The 21,143-nt window shown below is 32.0% G+C and overlaps 2 protein-coding genes and 1 pseudogene across 2 annotated transcripts in view; 1 reads left to right on the top strand and 2 right to left on the bottom strand.

Annotated features, from left to right (window-relative positions):
• Nucleotides 1–11,610: 11,610 nt before the first annotated feature.
• LOC113857760 (photosystem II CP47 reaction center protein-like) lies at nt 11,611–17,162 on the top strand. Its single transcript, XM_027489947.1, has 4 exons — nt 11,611–13,136; nt 13,733–13,964; nt 14,907–15,545; nt 16,477–17,162. The coding sequence occupies exons 1-4, from the start codon at nt 11,616–11,618 to the stop codon at nt 16,980–16,982; spliced, it is 2,898 nt and encodes a 965-aa protein (XP_027345748.1). The 5' UTR covers nt 11,611–11,615; the 3' UTR covers nt 16,983–17,162.
• Nucleotides 17,163–17,204: 42 nt separating this feature from the next.
• On the bottom strand, nt 17,205–18,719 carry LOC113857761 (annotated as a pseudogene).
• Nucleotides 18,720–20,190: 1,471 nt separating this feature from the next.
• The window catches only part of LOC113857762 (30S ribosomal protein S3-like), a 2,671-nt gene continuing 1,718 nt past the window's right edge, over nt 20,191–21,143 (bottom strand). The window contains exons 2-3 of the mRNA XM_027489948.1: nt 20,810–21,023; nt 20,191–20,562 (exon numbers count right to left, since the gene is read on the bottom strand). Of these exons, the coding sequence (XP_027345749.1) occupies nt 20,225–20,562; nt 20,810–21,023 (552 nt within the window). The 3' untranslated portion in view covers nt 20,191–20,224. The remainder of the gene's footprint in view (nt 20,563–20,809; nt 21,024–21,143) is intronic.

Raw genomic sequence — 21,143 nt, 5'->3', positions numbered from 1 at the left:
TTGAAACTAAATTCATAACATTAAGTATATTTCTATCATCATGTAATCTATGGCTTAATTAAGTAAACTTTAGGCTAACTTTAGCAGTTAAACAGTGGTTATTTTCTCTCATGGGGTTTTTTGTTTCTGGTCCCTGTGTTGGGATCCACTTTTTCATTGTGCTTCATTGGTTCTGGGAAAAGAAATTGTATTTCCACGTGACAGATACTCTTTTTAAACAACTAAAGGAAGAAACCCAGTAGAATAACTTGTTAAAGATACTTTTAGTTGCTTTATAATTAATTATCATGTGAAAATATAAAGATGAAAAAAAATTAAGCTACACGATGAGAAGTTTAAAACTTAGTTGACATCAAGCATCTGTCAAGTCAAGCTTATGTATTAAAATAAATTAGTCTAATAATTTTTTTAAAGCTATTTAGTTGAAAAAAAATGTTAAGTTTCAAGTCATTTTAAACAAATCTTCTTTAAGTTTAATAGGCTAACTTATTGAAATAAATATGAATAATCTAAAATACTACAATTATATAGGTTAATGATAATAATTTAAAGTTTTGGGAGCATAAGTTTGTTTAAGCTTCTTAATTTGTTTGAAAAGAAAAAAGCTTATTAATTTGTTATGAGATAAGTTTTTTTTTTATATATATTTTAACTTTTACCTCTAACCTACCCAGGAAGGTAAAAGAAGTTCAAGTGTATACTACAATGCAATCCAAACTTTTACCTCTTTATAAATGTTTCAACTTGTTCATCTTTCTTCCTACATGAGACTTTATTCACATTTAATTCCAACGATTTTCACCTTTGTAGGTAGGAATTTTTCATATTCATATAATTATAAATTAACATTTTTAAAAATATTTTATATCCGAGAAACAATATTAAAAGTTAAATTTTAGAATATTCTCAATATAAATTTTTTTATACCGTCACTTTTAAAAGTAGTATTACAAAAGTCAATAATTTATAGTGATATAAAAATAAATGAATAATTAGACAATGGTGTAAGAAAATGTTATATTATCAGTGCGTCCTAAATTTAGTTTTAATATACTGTCACTATAAAGATGTTTAAATCATTAAATAATTTAAAATTATAAATATAAATAATATTATTATTATAAAAATAAATAATTCACAATACAATGATATAATAATTTCTTTTATTAAACATGAGAAATTTTTATTCTCATATTAATTTCTAAAAAACATTAAAATATTTTCAATACAAATCTTAAACCCTGATTTTAGGTATAAAAGAAAAAATCCACCATGTCCTAACTATTAATGGGCATATAATGCCCTCCCCAGCAGTTCCACACCTTTATTTTAGCTGATAGAGTTCTATATAGACAGGCCTTGAGGGCATTAAATTCTTTTGTAGGCTCCATTCTAAGAACAGGCCTTTATGAGAAATCAAGTTATGATCAAAAGCGAACCAAATAATAATATTAAAAAGATTGAGGGACTTTTATGCATTAAAATCAGAGTGTATGCTATAATATTTATAAACTTGAAAGGATATTATACATCTTTTTTAAATTGATGATTATGATTATTTTAATATCTTAAACATTTTGAATATATATATTTTTTTATAATAGACACTAACATTTGTTATTTATTGTACATATTTAAGATGGTAATTATTTTTCATATGAAAGAATTTTTAAAGCACTATAGAAATTACTTAAAATTTTTTATAATAAAATATATATTAAATTAATTTTTAATAAATATAAATGATTTTTATTAATCCACTTAAGAGGAACATTAAATGGCCTCTTCAATTTCATGTCACGAGAGCATGCACTCTGATCTTTAATGATGGATAAGATAAAAAAAAATGGTTAGACACCTTCTATCCAAATTCTTATAAATAATTGCAGCATGACCATGCAAGAGCCCGTCTAGCTCGTGGTCGTGGGTTCGAGCCCCACGGTGGGCGTTTTAAAATATAATATCTATAATTTTTAAATAATAACATAACAATAACAAATAATTTCCGATGAAAGAAAAATATAATTGTCGCAACCGGGCGGTGGTCGCAACGGTACGACAAAAAACGTTTTTTTAAAAAAAACGTATTAGAAGAGTCGCCACCAAAGTTTATTTTAAGAAAAACTTTGGAAAAACTTAAATATAATATGATCTTTGAAACCAAGAATGAGTTCGGGAGTCATTTACGTGTAGGGAAGGTATTAGCACCCTACAACGTCCGTTTAAAAACGGTTACCTAAAATTAATTGTGCAAATTCATTCTAATTTTAAAAAATATTTATTTAACCCCTAAACATTAATTATTTTATTTTAGAAGAAGAAATATTATTTATTGAAATATTATTTGGGTTATTTTAAAAATTATTTTGACTTGACGGATTCGGTTCTCGCTCCTACGTATCCCCAGGTGCAATGGGGAACTCAAAGTCACGTAGTTCTATCTAAAAATTATGAAATTAGTTGATTATAATTAAGTTTATTAAAAGAAAAATTTATTTTAAAATTAAAATCATTTTCGTAAAATTATAATGTTTAGGATACAAGATAATGCAGTTATACATGTACCCTACGAGAAAACAATACAGAAAGTGAAGGAAGATCACACAACTATATTGCAAATCGTTAAAATATCTATATTCGTAAATTAAGTATTTGAATTTGAATTTTGATTATGATCAATGCTGAAAGAGAATTAAAAATAGCGTAAGCTATACGTTAATCTCTTATAATTTTTGGATAATCGAAGGCAATGTAAATCACACATCGACGTTATAAAAGATTATATCATATAATAAAAATGGAGAAATGATTTATTATTTAATTTGTTAAAATTAGAAATATGATTTAAGAAATTTTAAAATATGAAATTAATTTCATTTAATGAAATGAATAAATAAATTTCAATTGATTAAAAAAATATTTAATAATAATAATAAAAATTAAAACTTTGTTTGATAAATTTATGTTATATAAAATCTAAGGTAACGTTGGTACACGTAGGTTCTAACAATTTACGGTGCATGAAGGTAGAGTCGCTACACATTAGCATTATAAATTATTTTATTAATAAAACAATTTAGATTTAAATTAGTTGATTGATTCGTAAGTAAGTTAGTAATTAGAAGGAAAATATACTTTGATTTATTATTAAAGTGGTTAACTAATTAATTTAAGATAATACATGATAAATTAATATTGCATAAAGTCTTGGTAACGTAGGCACACATAGACTTTATCAATTTATAATACATGACGATAGAGAAGCTATCGTTAGTATTATAAATTGATGCAATTATATTATTATTTAAATTATTGATTATACAACAAAAAGATAAAAATAAGAAACATAAGTTATTCATCAAAACAAATAGAAACAAGACATGTATATCAAATTACATTCTAAATCTACACAAAATAACAAAAAAGAATAATGGTACAATAATAATGAATAAATAATGAAATAGATATAAAAAAAATCCAAGAATTATAAAAAGTAATTTGCTGTATTTATTTTTTATTTAATTTTTTTATGAAGAGAAACACCTTTTACAAGTGGAAATAGAAATCAAATAAAATATTAAAATAAATGCTAATATTATAAAAGTAACGTAAAATAAAGTAAATTGAATTTAAAGGTATATATATAAAAAAAAGATAATAGACTAATTTTACTGAAATAAGTTAAAACAAAAATAATAATCAAAACAAAAATATATATATGTATATAAAAAAAAAGCTAAAAAAAAAAAAAAGCCTAAAATGATTTGTTTTTTTTTTTAAGTGTGAGCTATCGAGCCCAAAACCCAAATAAATAAAAAGCAATAACATATTTAACATAATATAATGATGAATAAAAAAAAAAAGTGCCGGATATTGCATTAGAATTCAATTTTGAATAGTGCAGTGGTACAAGCACTCATTTCTCTCGACATTCAATGCGTCGAGAGGTCCTTTCAACTTTATTTTAATTATAATATATATAAAAGATAACCATGGGATATGAAATGTTATGAAGCGGTTCGGAATGAATAGCTTTATGTTTGTATCATTTAGTTCCTATTCCTAAGTTCATTTTTATAAGAGTCTACCAGAGTTTTGACTAGAGCAAGATAACTTTCGTATGCAAAGCAAAAAGAAAGGAGAAAAGAAGGAGAAAAATACCTTAAATACAGTTAGCAAACGTTCCCGATCTAAACCAAAATGAAGAGAATGAGGTTAATGGTTGGTCTCTTCTTTTATCTCTTTCTTCTTCTTGGATTATTTTCAAGAGTTTGTTGTTCCCTCTCTTAAATTTTTTTTCTCTCTCTCTCTGAAAATTTTTTGCTTTCTTCCTCCGAAAAAAATCCCCCTCACCGCATCTCTTGCTTGAGATTTTATATTGGGTTCATTTAGGGTTTTTACAAAATGCCAAAAATCTGAGTTTTTTCCTTTTTTATGCTTAAATCAGTTTTTGATGCTGGGTATGAGCCTGCATACTGCAGATTTCCGTTTCCGTGAGCCAAACTTGTTTTTTTCCAAAAATTTCCATTTTTCTGTAAAACAATTTTATTTTATTTTATTTAATTTTTTTTTATAAATTTTTTGAGGTAATCCTGGGAGATAAAAAAAATGGTATTCACAGTTGCCCCTCTTTACTCAGTTCATATCAATTAGAGATATTTTAAAGTTAGAGTTGATGAGAACTGAGTAAAGAAGTGAATCAAATTTTTTTGTCTAAAATAAACAGAGGGTACAAGGAATACAAAGACAAATATAATGAACACTCAGCTGTTAGAGAAAGTCATAATTTATGAAAATTTGTATTAAACAAAATTGTGAAATGACATTGACTTTTAACTAAAAACAAAGGTTGCCAGGCAGATACTGAGCTTAAACAACAGGATAAAAGGTGTAAAATGTCAATTCGATTCTGAACTTTAATAGAAAGGTAAAATGTGGCAGGTAGGTTCTAAGCTTTGACAGAAAAATAAAATGTGTCAATTCGATTTTGAACTTTGACAGAGAAGAGAAAGGTGCCAGTTTGGTGCTGGGCTTTGACTGAAAAAAATAAAATGTGCCAGCCAGGTTCTGGACTTTGACAGAGAAGGGAAAAGTGCCAGTTAGATTCTGGGCTTTGACAGAAAACAAAATGTTCCAGTTAGGTGCTGGGCTTTGAGAAAATGCGAAAGATGTTGTCAAGTTTTAGGCTTCGACAAAAACATAAAGGGACTTGGACAAGAAAGGTAAAAAGAAAGACAGAAAAATAAAAGGCTGATCATGTTCTTGATTGCAAAAGAAAACAAAAGGACAGTCAGACTCTGATCTTTAACAGTAAAGTAAGACAGAAAAATAAAAACATCAGTCAACTTCTGAATTTTGATGAAAAGTAAAGAACTCAGTCAGATCATAGACTTGGACTGAACATAAAGGTTATAAGGCAGATAATGAATTTAAATTAAACTTCAAAAGGTGATAATAGATAAAAACAAATGCATACAAATGTAATGATGCACTTGCATAAACTGAATGAATGTTATCACTTGGAGTGATGAAGTCAAATGCTATTATGAGACTTATTAAATCAAAACAAACTCTCTGTCCTCTTTTTTTGGGGGGGGGGGAATAGTAATCTTTCAACCTTATTGGAACATGTGCGTCAAGATTCATGAATGAGTAACTTCTTTGGTCAGGATCAATTCTTTCATGAAATTGGAGCTAGGTAAGACATCAATCAAATTAGACTGCCATCTATTTTTGAATCGTCAAGAGGAGTCAACTTCTTCTGTCATGCTAAAATTATCAGGAGATTCATCGAACTTACTGTATAGCTTATTATTGTAATCGTATTTTCTTATTACCCTTTTAACAGTTTGCATGTTTCCTTTTAGTATATAATTATTGAAATGACAATAAAAATGCTATTGAAGAAGTTGAGTAAACAAAGTGGTGTATATAAGCTGGATAGAAGGTGACTAAAGTCAAAGATAAATATTTTTGGAACATAGGAATGACTGTAATAAAGAAATGGTGAATTTACAAAGAAGACTTACGACATGAGTAACGAAGAAAAAAAAAAGAAAAAAAAATAATACATCAAAGGATCAAAATAACTATGAAAATAGTGAAGTATTATGCCGATTAAGTGACGTCTTCCAGATGAACAGTGCTAATCTCTCCCGTAAATTGATCATCCATTAACAAAACTGCCAAAATAAAATTGCCCCAGTATGGTATTTTGAATCCATCTTCCGTTTGATTCAACTTTAACCTCTCAAAATTGCCCCAATTTAGTATTGTAGTCGATCATATTTCTCAATTTGAAGCTCTTTCTTGCGACTGAAGTTAGTGCCCCTCTGAACCGCCCTTTCAGGTTTTCAGTTCAGTGTAGTATTTATTTGACCTTAATTTTTGCCTGAGCCGCTCTTTCGAGTTTTCAGCTCACTAGGTCGCTCTAACTTTTGCCTAAGTTGCCCTTTCAGGTTTTCAACCTAGCGAGCTGTTTTCTTCTTTTTTTCTTTTTTTTAATTATTTTTTTCTTCTTTTTTTTTTTAAGCATAGTATTTTTTTACAGCATCAGAATTGATGGGGTTTGGAAGATCTTGTCCATCCATGTTTGTGAGGATTAGAGCCCCTCCTGAGAAAGCCTTTTTCACCACATATGGTCCTTCATAATTGGGGGACCACTTGCCACGATAATCTTTATGCGTTGGCAAAATCTTTTTAAGCACCATATCTCCCTCACTGAATTCTCTTGGGCGAACCTTTTTATCAAAAGCCTTCTTCATCCTTCTCTGGTATAGCTGACCGTGACATAACGCATTCAACCGTTTTCCTTCAATGAGATTCAATTGATCAAAATGAGATTGCACCCATTCTGCTTCCTCCAATTTGGTCTCCATTATTACCCTTAAAGAGGGAATTTTGACTTCAATAGGAAGTACTGCTTCCATTCCGTATACCAAAGAGTATGGAGTTGCCCCGGTTGAAGTACGAACTGAAGTTCGGTATCCATGCAAGGCAAATGGCAGCATTTCATGCCAATCCCTGTACGTCACTACTATCTTTTGGATGATCTTCTTAATATTTTTATTGGCTGCTTCAACTGCTCCATTCATTTTTGGGCGATAGGGAGAGGAATTATGATGTCGAATCTTGAAATTGTCACACAATTCTTTCATCATTTTGTTGTTCAAATTAGTGCCATTGTCTGTTATTAACTTGCTTGGGAGGCCATACCGACAGATCAAATCCTTTTTAATGAATCTCACCACCACATTTCGGGTCACACTAGCATATGAAGCAGCCTCAACCCATTTTGTGAAATAGTCAATAGCAACTAGAATGAAGCGATGACCATTAGAGGCTTTAGGTTCAATGGGTCCAATAACATCAATTCCCCACATTGAAAAGGGCTAAGGCGATGATAAGACATTCAAACTTGTTGGGGGAACGTTAATATTGTCAGCATATGTCTGACATTTATGACATGTCTTCACATAATGAAAGCAATCGGCCTCCATTGTCAACCAATAATATCCAGCCCTTAAAATCTTCTTTGCCATGGCATGTCCATTGGCATGGGTCCCAAATGAACCTTCATGAATCTCTTCCATGATCTTTCGTGCTTATGAGGTCGTTGGCAATCATAAACAGCTCGTTGGCAATCATAAAACGATAATTCACTTTTAATATAGCTATTTGTGCAACTATTTTACGATTAAGAAGCAATTGCTTCTTGTATAGATTATAGATGAAATTATTGTAAATATAGTATATTTTTGGATTCTCGCGAATTACTGCATTTATTCGACTAATCCATAAACCGCGAAAATCTCTTTTTTTCCTATCTCTATCCCGATGAGCCGAAACCAAAGCTTTAATTTTCTGTTGAGGAATAGTTCGAGTAAGTCTTGAATGAGCCCCGCGAAAGCTTGATGTAAATAAACGAATTTTTGTCCTCCGTTTCCGAGCTATATATCCTCGTTTAATTCTGGTCATTGAGTAAATGAGACTTTGGTGAATAACTATTTCATTTTTTTCTTTCAGTTATTCTTTTCTTCTTCCTAGTCTATTAATAACAAAGATGGATTCTTCCAATGTATAAAAAAAAAATTCCAATGGCTTTTGCTACTATAACCTTCCCAACCACGATTTTTTTCTAAGTATTTAATTTAACTTTGAAATAAGAAATTGTATTGATACTAGGTATCAAAAAACACATAGTAAATTAAATAGGATATAGATAAAAAAAAGAATGGGTTCCATCGTTTCTATGATTCTTTTTTAAACGACTAGGTCCTCTCTATACACCGGAGCCCCTTCTTTCATTTAATCCTTATTTAATCAATGTTATTGTTAACTTGTACAGTTCACATTCTTTGGCTCTACCCATGAAATATTTAGTAATAGGTTTTTTACAACGAAATCAAGTTATACAGTAACGGTGTTTAAGTATGAAAATTAGCTGGGTAACTGACCTTCTTATTCCGTTTTTGCAAAATAAATTAGGGGCATAATTTTTCTTTAATAGTATTTTCTCCGCTTAGTGGGTAACCATTTGTTACCAATGGAAAAGTGTTTCTCATCTTAAATTGCAAATTGGGGTGATTGGGGTTTACACCAATCGAAATCATAAATTTTATATATGATAGAAGAATGCTTATATTATTAATAGATTTTTTTTTAAGTTAAGATAGTGTGAATGGAGTTCTTCCATTCACACTATCTTAACTGATCGCTAATACTGAAAAAATGGGTTTGGTTTCTTTTTTTTTTTATTAGTAGAATGATCTAAACGAGTCACACATACACCCTGGTACATGTCCCTCGGCGCTGAGGGCATCCCCGAAGAGCGGGGGATTTCGTGACATTTCGGATTGGCTGTCTTGTGTTTCTAATAAGTTGTTTCATAGTTGGCATGGTGGATCCTATAGACATAATGAGCCGGTTTAGATCAATCCTAACCCGATGATTATGAATTACTTATATTTTATTAATTTAATAGATTAATTAATAGAAAAAAAAAGTTATATTAAATTAAAAGGATTAAGGAGATAAAATTCAATCTCAAATCCTGTATTTTTTTTTGAGAAGAATCTTAGTTACTAATTGTTTATTGAAGTGCTATAATATCAACAATTCCGTGGGCTTGGGCTTCTGCTGCTGACATAAAAACATCCCTTTCCATATCTTCAGATACAACCCATAAAGGTTTACCCGTTCTTTGTACATAAACCTTGTGATAGTTTCACGCAGTTTCAGTAGTTCTCCCGCTTCCACGATAAATTCTCCCGTTTGTGCCTCATAAAAAGAACTAGCGGGTTGGTGGATCATTACCCTGATTATATAACTTTATAAGTCTTTTCTTTATCTTGATAAAGATTTTGATGCGGATTTTCCCAATATTAGTCAATATTTTCTTTCGTCCTCAAACTAAGGTGAAAAGAATAAATACAAATAAGAAAATAAATGAGCAAAGATAAGATTCAATAACCGTACAAGCATTTTTTGCGTATTGATGCATACGGCTTTTCTTTTCCACGTATGCAATTTCTTTTTTTCCTCTATGGATAGAGTATTTTCTCTATGGATTTTTTTCCATTGAAGAAAAAAAAATAGAAAATCTACTGGGTTTTTTGGATCCAGATCCTTAAATAATAAATAATACAATAACCAACCTTCCTTTTTCTTTTTGAGTATTTTTTTTAAATACTATGATGGTTCCGTTGTTTTCTTATTTCGTCTTTTTTGTTATTCAGCAATCCGAAAGTTTCTTGTTTTTTATCATATGTTTTTTATTTTCTAATTAAAATAAATATTGTTAGACATAAATATTGTTAAAAGCTTTTTGGTATGAAAACTAAAAACAAAAAAGTCTGTGACACTAAAACTAAACTAGGTTCCTGATAGATCAGATAAAATCGTAAAAGCCCTCTCTTTCATACTACTTTTTCGATACATAATCAAATGGTTTAAAAAACAAAAATTTGTATATCGAATTCGAAGTACCATGCTATTATTACTTAAGTATTTTTATGGCGAAGGTATAGTCTTCATATATATTCTCAAATAAAAGAATCATTGGCGCCAAGCGTGAGGGAATGCTAGACGTTTGGTAATTTCTCCTCCTGCCAAAAGAAAGGATCCCATTGAAGCGGCTAATGCCATACATATTGTCTGTATATCTGGTTGTACATATTGCATAGTATCATAAATAGCCATTCCGGGTATTATCCACCCACCCGGAGAATTTATAAACAGATACACATCTCTGTTATATTTTTCTATACCGAGAAATAGCAGAATGCCAATAAGTTGATTCGATAGTTCACTATCGACCTCTTGGCCTAAAAAAAGTAATCTTTCTCGATAAAGTCGATTGATTAGGATTTAATCTTATACCTTAAGAGCCGTACATGCACCTTTTGATGCATACGGTTCACTAAAAATCATATAAACAAAAAGGAATCAATGTGTCTATTTCAACCCTCTTTCCCTTTTCATAATGGACTCTTTCGAATTTTTAACGAAAAAAAATGTACTAAATTTATTGAACTAACTTCTCATTGATGTATTGCTTTCATCGAGATCGAACACAAATCACAATGTAATTTTCTTGTTTCTGAATGGACTTCCTCAATTCTTTTAGGTTTCTTTTCTACTCTAAGTAAGGATAAGGATCTGCCCGATTTTTATTTGCACATATAGGACAAATATTACAATACCATGTCTTTTTGTTACGACTTATCTCTTCTCTGAATTTATTATTTCATTTTTTCTGTAAAATATATGATATGATAGAAGTAGTAATTGTGGATATATTACCAATTGGTTTTTTTCTAAACAGAGTCTGGATACTTCGTTTTATTGGTCCAAGCAAGCCAACCATAAATTATTTTGAATTTCGAATAGTAATCTGGATACCCCCTCCAAAAAATAAAAAATCGATCGAATTGCACTTCATTACACTTCACGCTCCAAATTTTGGATGATTCAATCATTCTTTTTTGGTGGTGAAAGAGAGGATATCTCAATCGGGGGGGAGAACGGGGAAATCCCGTATGACCAAATATATCTGACAAGTCGCACTATATATCAATCCAAGATGCATTTCCTTCTCCAGGACTTCGAAAGGTTACTTTTGGAACACCAATGGGCATAAAATAGAGAAAAAAAGAAAATAAAATAATATATTTAACTTTAGTGTGGAAACGTAAGAATGGGTTTATTGTGTTAAAAACAATTTGCTTTTATTATATTGTATTTTTTATAAATCATAAAAAAGGGAAGAGTAAAGATAAAGATAGAGTAAAGTTGTTACGAATGGGTCCTTGGGTGATAAACGAATATGTCTGCATTTACATATTTAAATACTCATAGAGAAAATTGTCAACCCCCCCTTCCCACCATTGCGTATTCTTACTTATCGGGTATAGAATAGATCTGCTTCTTCTTGTTCCTACAAATATGATTGTTCCACTATTACTAAACACTATTACTAAAAAACTAGAACAAACATTAATTCTTTCTCCGAGATAATCTACTAAAAGGTAAAAGGTGAGAATCCATAGTATAGTTTTTTCCAGTGCAATAAAGTTACATAGTGTCTATTTTTTGTTGATATAAGGGGTATTTTCATGGGTTTACCTTGGTATCGTGTTCATACTGTTGTATTAAATGATCCAGGCCGTTTGCTTTCTGTTCACATAATGCATACAGCTCTGGTTGCTGGTTGGGCTGGTTCGATGGCTCTATATGAATTAGCAGTTTTTGATCCCTCTGACCCTGTTCTTGATCCAATGTGGAGACAGGGTATGTTTGTTATACCCTTCATGACTCGTTTAGGAATAACCAATTCGTGGGGCGGTTGGAATATCACCGGGGGGACTATAACGAATCCGGGTATTTGGAGTTACGAAGGTGTGGCCGGAGCACATATTGTGTTTTCGGGCTTGTGCTTTTTAGCGGCTATCTGGCATTGGGTTTATTGGGATCTAGAAATTTTTTGTGATGAACGTACCGGAAAACCTTCTTTGGATTTGCCCAAAATTTTTGGAATTCATTTATTTCTTGCAGGAGTGGTTTGTTTTGGTTTTGGAGCATTTCATGTAACAGGATTGTACGGTCCTGGAATATGGGTGTCTGATCCTTATGGATTAACGGGAAGGGTACAATCCATAAATCCCGCATGGGGTGTGGAAGGTTTTGATCCTTTTGTTCCGGGGGGAATAGCTTCTCATCATATTGCAGCAGGAACATTGGGCATATTAGCGGGTCTTTTCCATCTTAGTGTGCGTCCACCGCAACGTCTATACAAAGGATTGCGTATGGGAAATATTGAAACCGTCCTTTCCAGCAGTATCGCTGCTGTCTTTTTTGCAGCTTTTGTTGTTGCTGGAACTATGTGGTATGGTTCAGCAACTACCCCCATTGAATTATTTGGTCCCACTCGTTATCAATGGGATCAAGGATACTTCCAGCAAGAAATATATCGAAGAGTTGGTGCTGGGCTAGCCGAAAATCAAAGTTTATCAGAAGCTTGGTCTAAAATTCCTGAAAAATTAGCTTTTTATGATTACATCGGCAATAATCCAGCAAAAGGGGGATTGTTTAGAGCGGGCTCAATGGATAATGGAGATGGAATAGCCGTTGGTTGGTTAGGGCATCCCATCTTTAGAGATAAAGAGGGGTGTGAACTTTTTGTACGCCGTATGCCTACTTTTTTTGAAACATTTCCGGTTGTTTTAGTAGACGGAGACGGAATTGTTAGAGCCGATGTTCCTTTTCGAAGGGCAGAATCGAAATATAGTGTCGAACAAGTAGGTGTAACTGTTGAGTTCTATGGTGGCGAACTCAATGGAGTCAGTTATAGTGATCCTGCTACTGTGAAAAAATATGCTAGACGTGCTCAATTAGGTGAAATTTTTGAATTAGATCGTGCTACTTTGAAATCAGATGGTGTTTTTCGTAGCAGTCCAAGAGGTTGGTTTACTTTTGGACATGCTTCGTTTGCTCTACTCTTCTTTTTCGGGCATATTTGGCATGGTGCTAGAACCTTGTTCCGAGATGTTTTTGCTGGGATCGACCCAGATTTGGATGCTCAAGTAGAATTTGGAGCATTCCAAAAACTTGGAGATCCAACTACAAGAAGACAGATAGTATGATAGAGCATTCTTTTGTTCCTTTTCGACTTTTTTTGTTTTTGTTGTTATGATTTGAATTTGACATAAAGAACCAGATAAATCTTGATTCGACTCAAAACACTTTGTTTTCACTTTTTTTCTTTATCCGAGAAATGAGCTCCAATAAACAATAAACAGGTATGAAAGCTATAATTGTAAACCACGATTAAATCTATGGAAGCATTGGTTTATACATTCCTCTTAGTTTCGACTTTAGGAATCATTTTTTTCGCTATCTTTTTTAGAGAACCCCCTAAAGTTCCAACTAAAAAAATGAAATGATTTTTCATTATCTCAATTGAAGTAATGAGCCCCCAATATTATATTAAGGGCTCATTACTTCAACTAGTCCCCATGCTCTTCGAATGGATCTCTTAGTTGTTGAGAGGGTTGCCCAAAAGCAGTATATAAGGCATACCCAGTAAAACTTACAAGTAAACCAGATATAGAGATGGCAACTAGGGTTGCTGTTTCCATTATAATTCTAAAAATTCTTAGAATTCCAAAATTTCAAGACCACAATGGATCTATAGGATATAGATCCTATATTTACAGCGGAATGGTATACAAAGTCAACAGATCTCAATCAATATAAAATAGGATTTATGGCTACACAAACTGTTGAGGGTAATTCTAAGTCTAGTCCAAGACGAACTATTGTAGGGGATTTATTAAAACCATTAAATTCAGAATATGGTAAAGTAGCTCCGGGGTGGGGAACTACTCCTTTGATGGGTGTTGCAATGGCTCTATTTGCGATATTTCTATCTATTATTTTGGAGATTTATAATTCGTCCATTTTACTGGACGGAATTTCTATGAATTAGATTCACAAGAATCAAGTAACTAGCTTTTCAATAGAAAACTAAGGTTAAGCATTTAGGTTTTTTATCGTTAGCCTATTTCATTTTGATTTGGTAGTTTGATCGTGAAACTTCTTTGTTTCTGTATTTCCGGAATATGAGTGTGTGACTTGTTATAATGGATCTTATTGATAGTACAGAACATAAAAAAAATGGATCTGTCATCTTGATAGAGATGATTTTACCCCGTCAGATATTTATTCTAGTATCTGGAGTACGGAATATAGAAAATCAAAAATATTCTTAAAATATTAGAACTATGATTCATACTAAATATTTAGACCTCGTAACTGGATTTAAAAAAACTTTTCAAAGAGTTGAAAGAATAAATTGAAAAATGAAAATTATTTAAAACTTCCGTCGATTATCTTTATTTTGATCAACGGACAAATGTTTCTTTGTTCTATCTATTCATTGAATAAGTGATGATCCAGCAGTTCTTACTCAGGGAATTTTTGGACTTCGATTAAAGGTTTTTTTTGAATCATCGTGGTCATGATACGAATCTGATGTTTTTTTTAATTGATTCATATGGTCCTAACAAGAGAATTCCTATCAATAATAATAATTAAGAAAACAGCAGTAAAAAAAAGAACATTACACACAAATAAAAAATGGAAGTAAATAATAGAATATTCAAGAGGCCTACTGTAAATAAAGACGAGTGAGCCGACTTGATATTTTGGCATTATAACCACAAAGAATAGTTTTCGGATTTCTATTTTTTCTTATCTTCCGAAAAGATTGGAATCATAGGATTCCGTTAAGAAGTTTCAAGCTTTCTATTACACATATCTGTTTTCATTACAACCAGTATTTGGGTATTTTTGTTTGAGCCGTACGAGATGAAATTCTCATATACGGTTCTCGGGGGGGGTACCTTAGTTTACCTATCTCAATAAAGTCTATGATTGGTTCGAAGAACGTCTTGAGATTCAGGCGATTGTCGATGATATAACCAGTAAATACGTTCCTCCCCATGTAAACATATTTTATTGTTTAGGAGGAATTACACTTACTTGTTTTTTAGTCCAAGTAGCGACGGGATTTGCTATGACTTTTTATTATCGTCCGACTGTTACTGAAGCTTTTGCTTCTGTTCAATATATAATGACGGAGGCTAACTTTGGTTGGTTAATCCGATCAGTTCATCGATGGTCGGCAAGTATGATGGTCTTAATGATGATTCTGCACGTATTTCGCGTGTATCTCACAGGTGGCTTTAAAAAACCTCGCGAATTAACTTGGGTTACCGGTGTAGTTTTGGCTGTATTGACCGCATCTTTTGGTGTAACTGGTTATTCCTTACCTTGGGATCAAATTGGTTATTGGGCAGTCAAAATTGTAACAGGCGTGCCCGAAGCTATTCCTGTAATAGGATCCTCTTTGGTAGAGTTATTACGCGGAAGTTCTAGTGTGGGACAATCCACCTTGACTCGTTTTTATAGTTTGCATACTTTTGTATTACCTCTTCTTACTGCCGTATTTATGTTAATGCACTTTCCAATGATACGTAAGCAAGGCATTTCTGGTCCTTTATAGTAAATATGAATCATAGATATTTGTAATTAATCATTTCTTATTTGGGGGAGGAATATATTTCATTGCTACAAATATGGATTATTTAAAAGAATAAGACATGTATTTGGATATTTTCCTTCAATTTAACAAAATTGGATTATTATTATTTTTTACATACACGAATAGTTGAAGGGAATTCTACGAAGAAGAAATGGATTATGGGAGTGTGTGACTTGAACTATTGATTGGGCCACGCAGATATATGATTTTCTCTTATCTGCCACATTTGAATTTACAATTCAATGTGTCTTTATTCCAACTACCACGCAAGGTCCGTCCCTACAGAGGATAGGCTGGTTTCACTTGTAAAGAATCTTTTCTATGATCAGACTCGATCATATCCTGCATGAACAGGCTCCGTAACATCCAGTAAAAAAAGTGATGTGGGATAATCTGAATTATATTTTCTCTATTTCACTGAACTTAATAGTATGGAAATGCATTCATTTCCTATGCATTGACTCGATTTATGATACTATCGGAGTAAACCAAGTGGATCTAAAGAAGAACAGGGGTTAGATTATATTAGTAACAAGTAAATCCTTTGTACGTAAAAAGTTCCAAGATTTTTTTTTTGGGGGGGGGGTAAGAATTGCAAGGTTTGAGATCACCCAAAAAGCACTATTCACTTTGAAAGCCTACTTGGGTATTGAGCGTTTACTTAAGTTTACTTAATAATAAAAGAACTTAATTTTTTTTTTTTGCAGATAAGATAATTGTAACTTCGGAGAAGAAAATAAGGTTTATTTTCTTACATGGAATCTTTCTATATGTGTGGATAACATATGCATTTTTTCTATGGATACATTCGAAATGTTTGATTCGTGCTCGAGCCGGATGATGAAAAATTATCATGTCCGGTTCTTTCGGAGGATGGATCTATAAGAATTCACCTATCCTAATAACAAAAAAACCTGACTTGAATGATCCTGTATTAAGAGCTAAATTGGCTAAAGGAATGGGTCATAATTATTATGGAGAACCTGCATGGCCCAATGATCTTTTATATATTTTTCCAGTAGTAATTCTGGGTACTATTGCCTGTAACGTAGGATTAGCGGTTCTAGAACCATCAATGATTGGAGAACCCGCGGATCCATTTGCAACTCCTTTGGAAATACTACCCGAATGGTATTTCTTTCCCGTATTTCAAATACTTCGTACAGTGCCCAATAAGTTATTAGGCGTTCTTTTAATGGTTTCGGTACCTATGGGATTATTAACAGTACCCTTTTTGGAAAATGTTAATAAATTCCAAAACCCATTTCGCCGTCCAGTAGCAACAACCATCTTTTTAATTGGTACCATAGTAGCCCTTTGGTTGGGTATTGGAGCAACATTACCTATTGAGAAATCTCTAATTTTAGGTCTTTTTTAAACTTTTTAATTAAATGGATTCAATTGTGAAATAAAATATCATGCCATGTATATTGTGTATCTAGGGAGAATTCATTTTGAAACGACTAATCCCTAGATACATCTTTTGGCCTATTCCGAGTATATGGATTTATTCTAAGGATTCAAATTACACATTTTCACCTTTATTTTTATAAATAATAAAAATATGAAAAAAAAAAACCAATGCCAATGGATTTCAAATTTATGCGAAATGCTTTTCTATTTCTAAAATGTCTAATATATGTTTTACATCTTCTACACGAAAATGTTCCATTTCCATAAGGTCTTCTTGACTATTATTCAAAAGTTCTAATAATGTATGAATATTGGATCTTTTGAGACAATTATAGATCTTGGGAGGCAATTCTAATTGGTCAATAAAAATGGATTTCAATGCTATTCCTTTTTTATTTTTCCTCAGTTTATCCTTAGCCAATATATCATGAAAAGTAAAAAGGGGTAAAGTAACCTTGTGTTGATTTTTTTCTAAATGAAAGGGATCTTCTTCTGCATGTAAAAAGGGAATAAATAAATCAATCAAATTCCGAGAGGCTTCATAAAGCGCCTCTTTAGGAGTTAAACTCCCATTTGTCCATATTTCGAGAAAGAGTATCTCTTGTTTTTTTTTCCCATTCCCATAGGAATGAATACTATGATTTACATTTCGAACAGGCATGAATACAGCATCTATGGGAAAACTTCCGTCTTGAAAGTTTTTTAGTGTTTTTATACGATATCCGCGATTCCTCTCAATTTTTAATCCAATACACAAATTAATAGGTTCTGTTAGGTTGGCTATATGTTGTGTATTATCAATGATTTCCACAGAAGGTGGTAAAATGATGTCTTGAGCAGTTATATATCCAGGACCTTTGAAACAAATAGATGCGTCTTGAGTTCCATACAGATTACTTCTCAATACAATTTCTTTCAAATTCATTAAAATTTCATGTACTGATTCTTGAATACCTACTATGGTAGAATATTCATGTGGTATTTTCTCCGATTTTGCACGTGTAATACATGTTCCCTCTATTTCTCCTAGCAAAACTCTTCGCACTGCAATGCCTATTGTATCGGCTTGGCCTTTCATAAGTGGAGACAGAATAAAGCGTCCATAATAAAGACGTTTACTGTCTACTCTTGATTCAACACACTTCCACTGTAGTGTCCGAGTTGATACTCTTATTTTCTCTCGAACCATAGTAATATATATATATTTGATCAAACCCTTGAATTGTTTATTTCTCTTGAAATCTTTTCCATGTTTATTTTTAATTTTACACACGTCTTTTTTTCGGAGACCTACATCCATTATGTGGCATAGGGGTTACATCCCGTATAAAATTTAATAGTATACCACTTCTACGAATAGCTCTTAATGCCGCATCTCTTCCGAGACCGGGGCCTTTTATCATGACTTCTGCTCGTTGCATGCCTTGATCCGCTACTGTTCGAATAGCATTTCCTGCTGCGGTTTGAGCGGCAAATGGTGTACCCTTCGTGTACCCTTGAATCCACAAGTACCGGCGGAGGACCAAGAAATAACCCGACCACGTACATCTGTAACAGTCACAATAGTATTGTTAAAACTAGCTTGAACATGAATAACTCCCTTTGGTATTTTATGAGCATGCTTACGCGAACCAATACGTCCATTTTTACGCGAACCCATTTTTGGTATAGGTTTTGCCATATTTGATTATTTCATAAAAATAAGTCCGAGATATATGGATATATCCATTTCATTCAAAAACGGATCCTTTACTTTTTTCTAACTAGTTTCTAACTAGAATTCATATTCGATTTATATATATCAATTGTATTTTTATATTAATCGACATCGAATATGAATTTTTGAAATAAAATTTCAAATTGGAAATACCAATAATAAAAAATTTCTTCTAATATTTTATAAAATATATATTCTAATATTTTTATATTCTATTTTTATAGAAAATCCTCTTTTGTGGAAATATTATCCTTGTCTTTGTTTATGTTTTGGATTGGAACAAATTACTAGAATTCGCCCTCGCCTGCGAATTAATCGACATTTTTCACAAATTTTACGGACGGAGGCCCCTATTTTCATATTTGTAATTCCTTAATAAGTTAATACCAAATCTATTTATTGGAAGAAAATAAGGTTTCCTTACATTTTGAACTTGTACCCCCCCCCAAAAAAAAAGATTGTTGAAATTAAAAAACAGTCTAATTAAATTGAATTTTTTATGCTTCTTTTTTTTTTTCTACGGGCGTATACATATAAACATATAAAAAGTACGTCGAATCTTTTGAAAAACATAGCTTATAATTCAATTTTGATTATATAAAGGAATCTGAAACATACCCCTGGGAATTTATTCATTCAGGAATTAAATCCTCTTGAATCCTTTTTATTTTTTCTTTTTTTTTTTCCAATTCCAGTTTCAGTTAAACCCCCTTCGCACATTCACTAGTATATGAGGGGTGGGTGATATTCTAAATCTGTGTTTTCTCTCTCTCTTTTTGACAAAAATGGATAGAAATTTCTCATCTAATTCGTATTTCAGAAAGATTACCATATATAACATAAAATTTCTCCGCCTATTTTTTCTAATCGAGCCTCTCGATCTGTCATTATACCCCTAGAAGTTGAAAGAATTACAATCCCCATGCCTCCTAAAATTTTAGGGATTCGTTGATAATTAGAATATATTCGCAGACCAGGTGTACTGATCCGTTTTAAATTTAAAAAACTTTTATATGATCCTTTCTTATTTATTCTATACCGTAGAGTTAAAACTAAATAATATTTGTCGCTTTCCCTATGTTTTCTGACGTTTTCAACAAAACCCTCTCGTAAAAGTATTTTCACAGTGTTTTCGGTGATGTTAGTAAATGGTATTTGAACCATTTTTTTTCTATTCATATCAGCATTTCGTATATAGGTTATTATGTCAGCGATGGTGTCCTTACTCATGATAAACGAAAATGATTGTTGCTCCTTATTTTCAATATAATCAACATGCTCGTTTTTCTATTTTTTTTTCATTATTTCATTTAGATCATCCAATATATTTCATTTAGATCATCCAATATTAATATGAAATAGATAATAATTGTTATTTCTAATACTTAGAATAATTACTACAAAAGGGATATGTGTGAGATATAATATATTAATTAATCCATTTTCATTACAAAACAAATATATCCATATCACGGTTTTGCCTTATAATTTTATAATACCTCGGGTGCTAATGAAACTATTTTAGTGAAATTTAACTGTCTCAATTCCCGTGCGATTGCACAAAAGATTCGAGTTCCTTTTGGATTTCCTTCTTGATCAATGACAACTGCAGCATTATCATCATACTGAATTAGTATACCGTTGCTACGTTTGAGTTCTTTACAAGTACGTACAATTACAGCTCTGATCACTTCTGATCTTTCTAAGGTCATATTTGGTACTGCTTCCTTGATTACAGCAACAACAATGTCACCAATATAAGCATATCGTCGATTACTAGCTCCTAGGATTCGAATACACATCAATTCGCGGGCTCCGCTGTTATCAGCTACATTCAAATAGGTTTGAGGTTGAATCATATCATTTTTTTGTTCTTTCAGTCCAAAGATTGAAGTAAAAAAAAATATTCTGTGTTCAAAAATAAGGAACTTACAATTGCATTTTTATGTTTTCATCCTAAAGCCCTCTTTCCTTTGGTTTTCATTATTATCCTGAAATAATGAATTGAGTTCGTATAGGCATTTTTGAGGCTGCTAAAGAAATAGCCTTTCTGGCTATATTTTCTGATATCCCACCCATCTCATAAAGTATTTTCCCAGGTTTAACGACAGATACCCAATATTCGGGAGATCCTTTTCCCGAACCCATACGCGTTTCGGTGGGTCTTACTGTAACTGGTTTGTCTGGAAATATGCGTACCCATATTTGTCCACCTCGTCGGACATTTCGTGACATTGCTCGCCGTCCCGCTTCTATTTGTCTAGACGTGATCCAAGCGGGCTCAAGTGCCTGAAGAGCATATCTTCCGAAGCAAATATTATTACCTCGATAGGATATTCCTTTCATTCTTCCTCTATGTTGTTTACGAAATCTGGTTCTTTTGGGGTTCTAGTTGATGGTTGTTTCTCA

This window comes from Abrus precatorius, unplaced genomic scaffold (genome assembly GCF_003935025.1).
Source record: "Abrus precatorius isolate BTA unplaced genomic scaffold, Abrus_2018 Scaffold2, whole genome shotgun sequence".
Taxonomy (NCBI): domain Eukaryota; kingdom Viridiplantae; phylum Streptophyta; class Magnoliopsida; order Fabales; family Fabaceae; genus Abrus; species Abrus precatorius.
The sequence above is the reverse complement of the archived record's forward strand: the minus strand, read 5'-3'. Positions and strand labels throughout refer to the sequence as shown.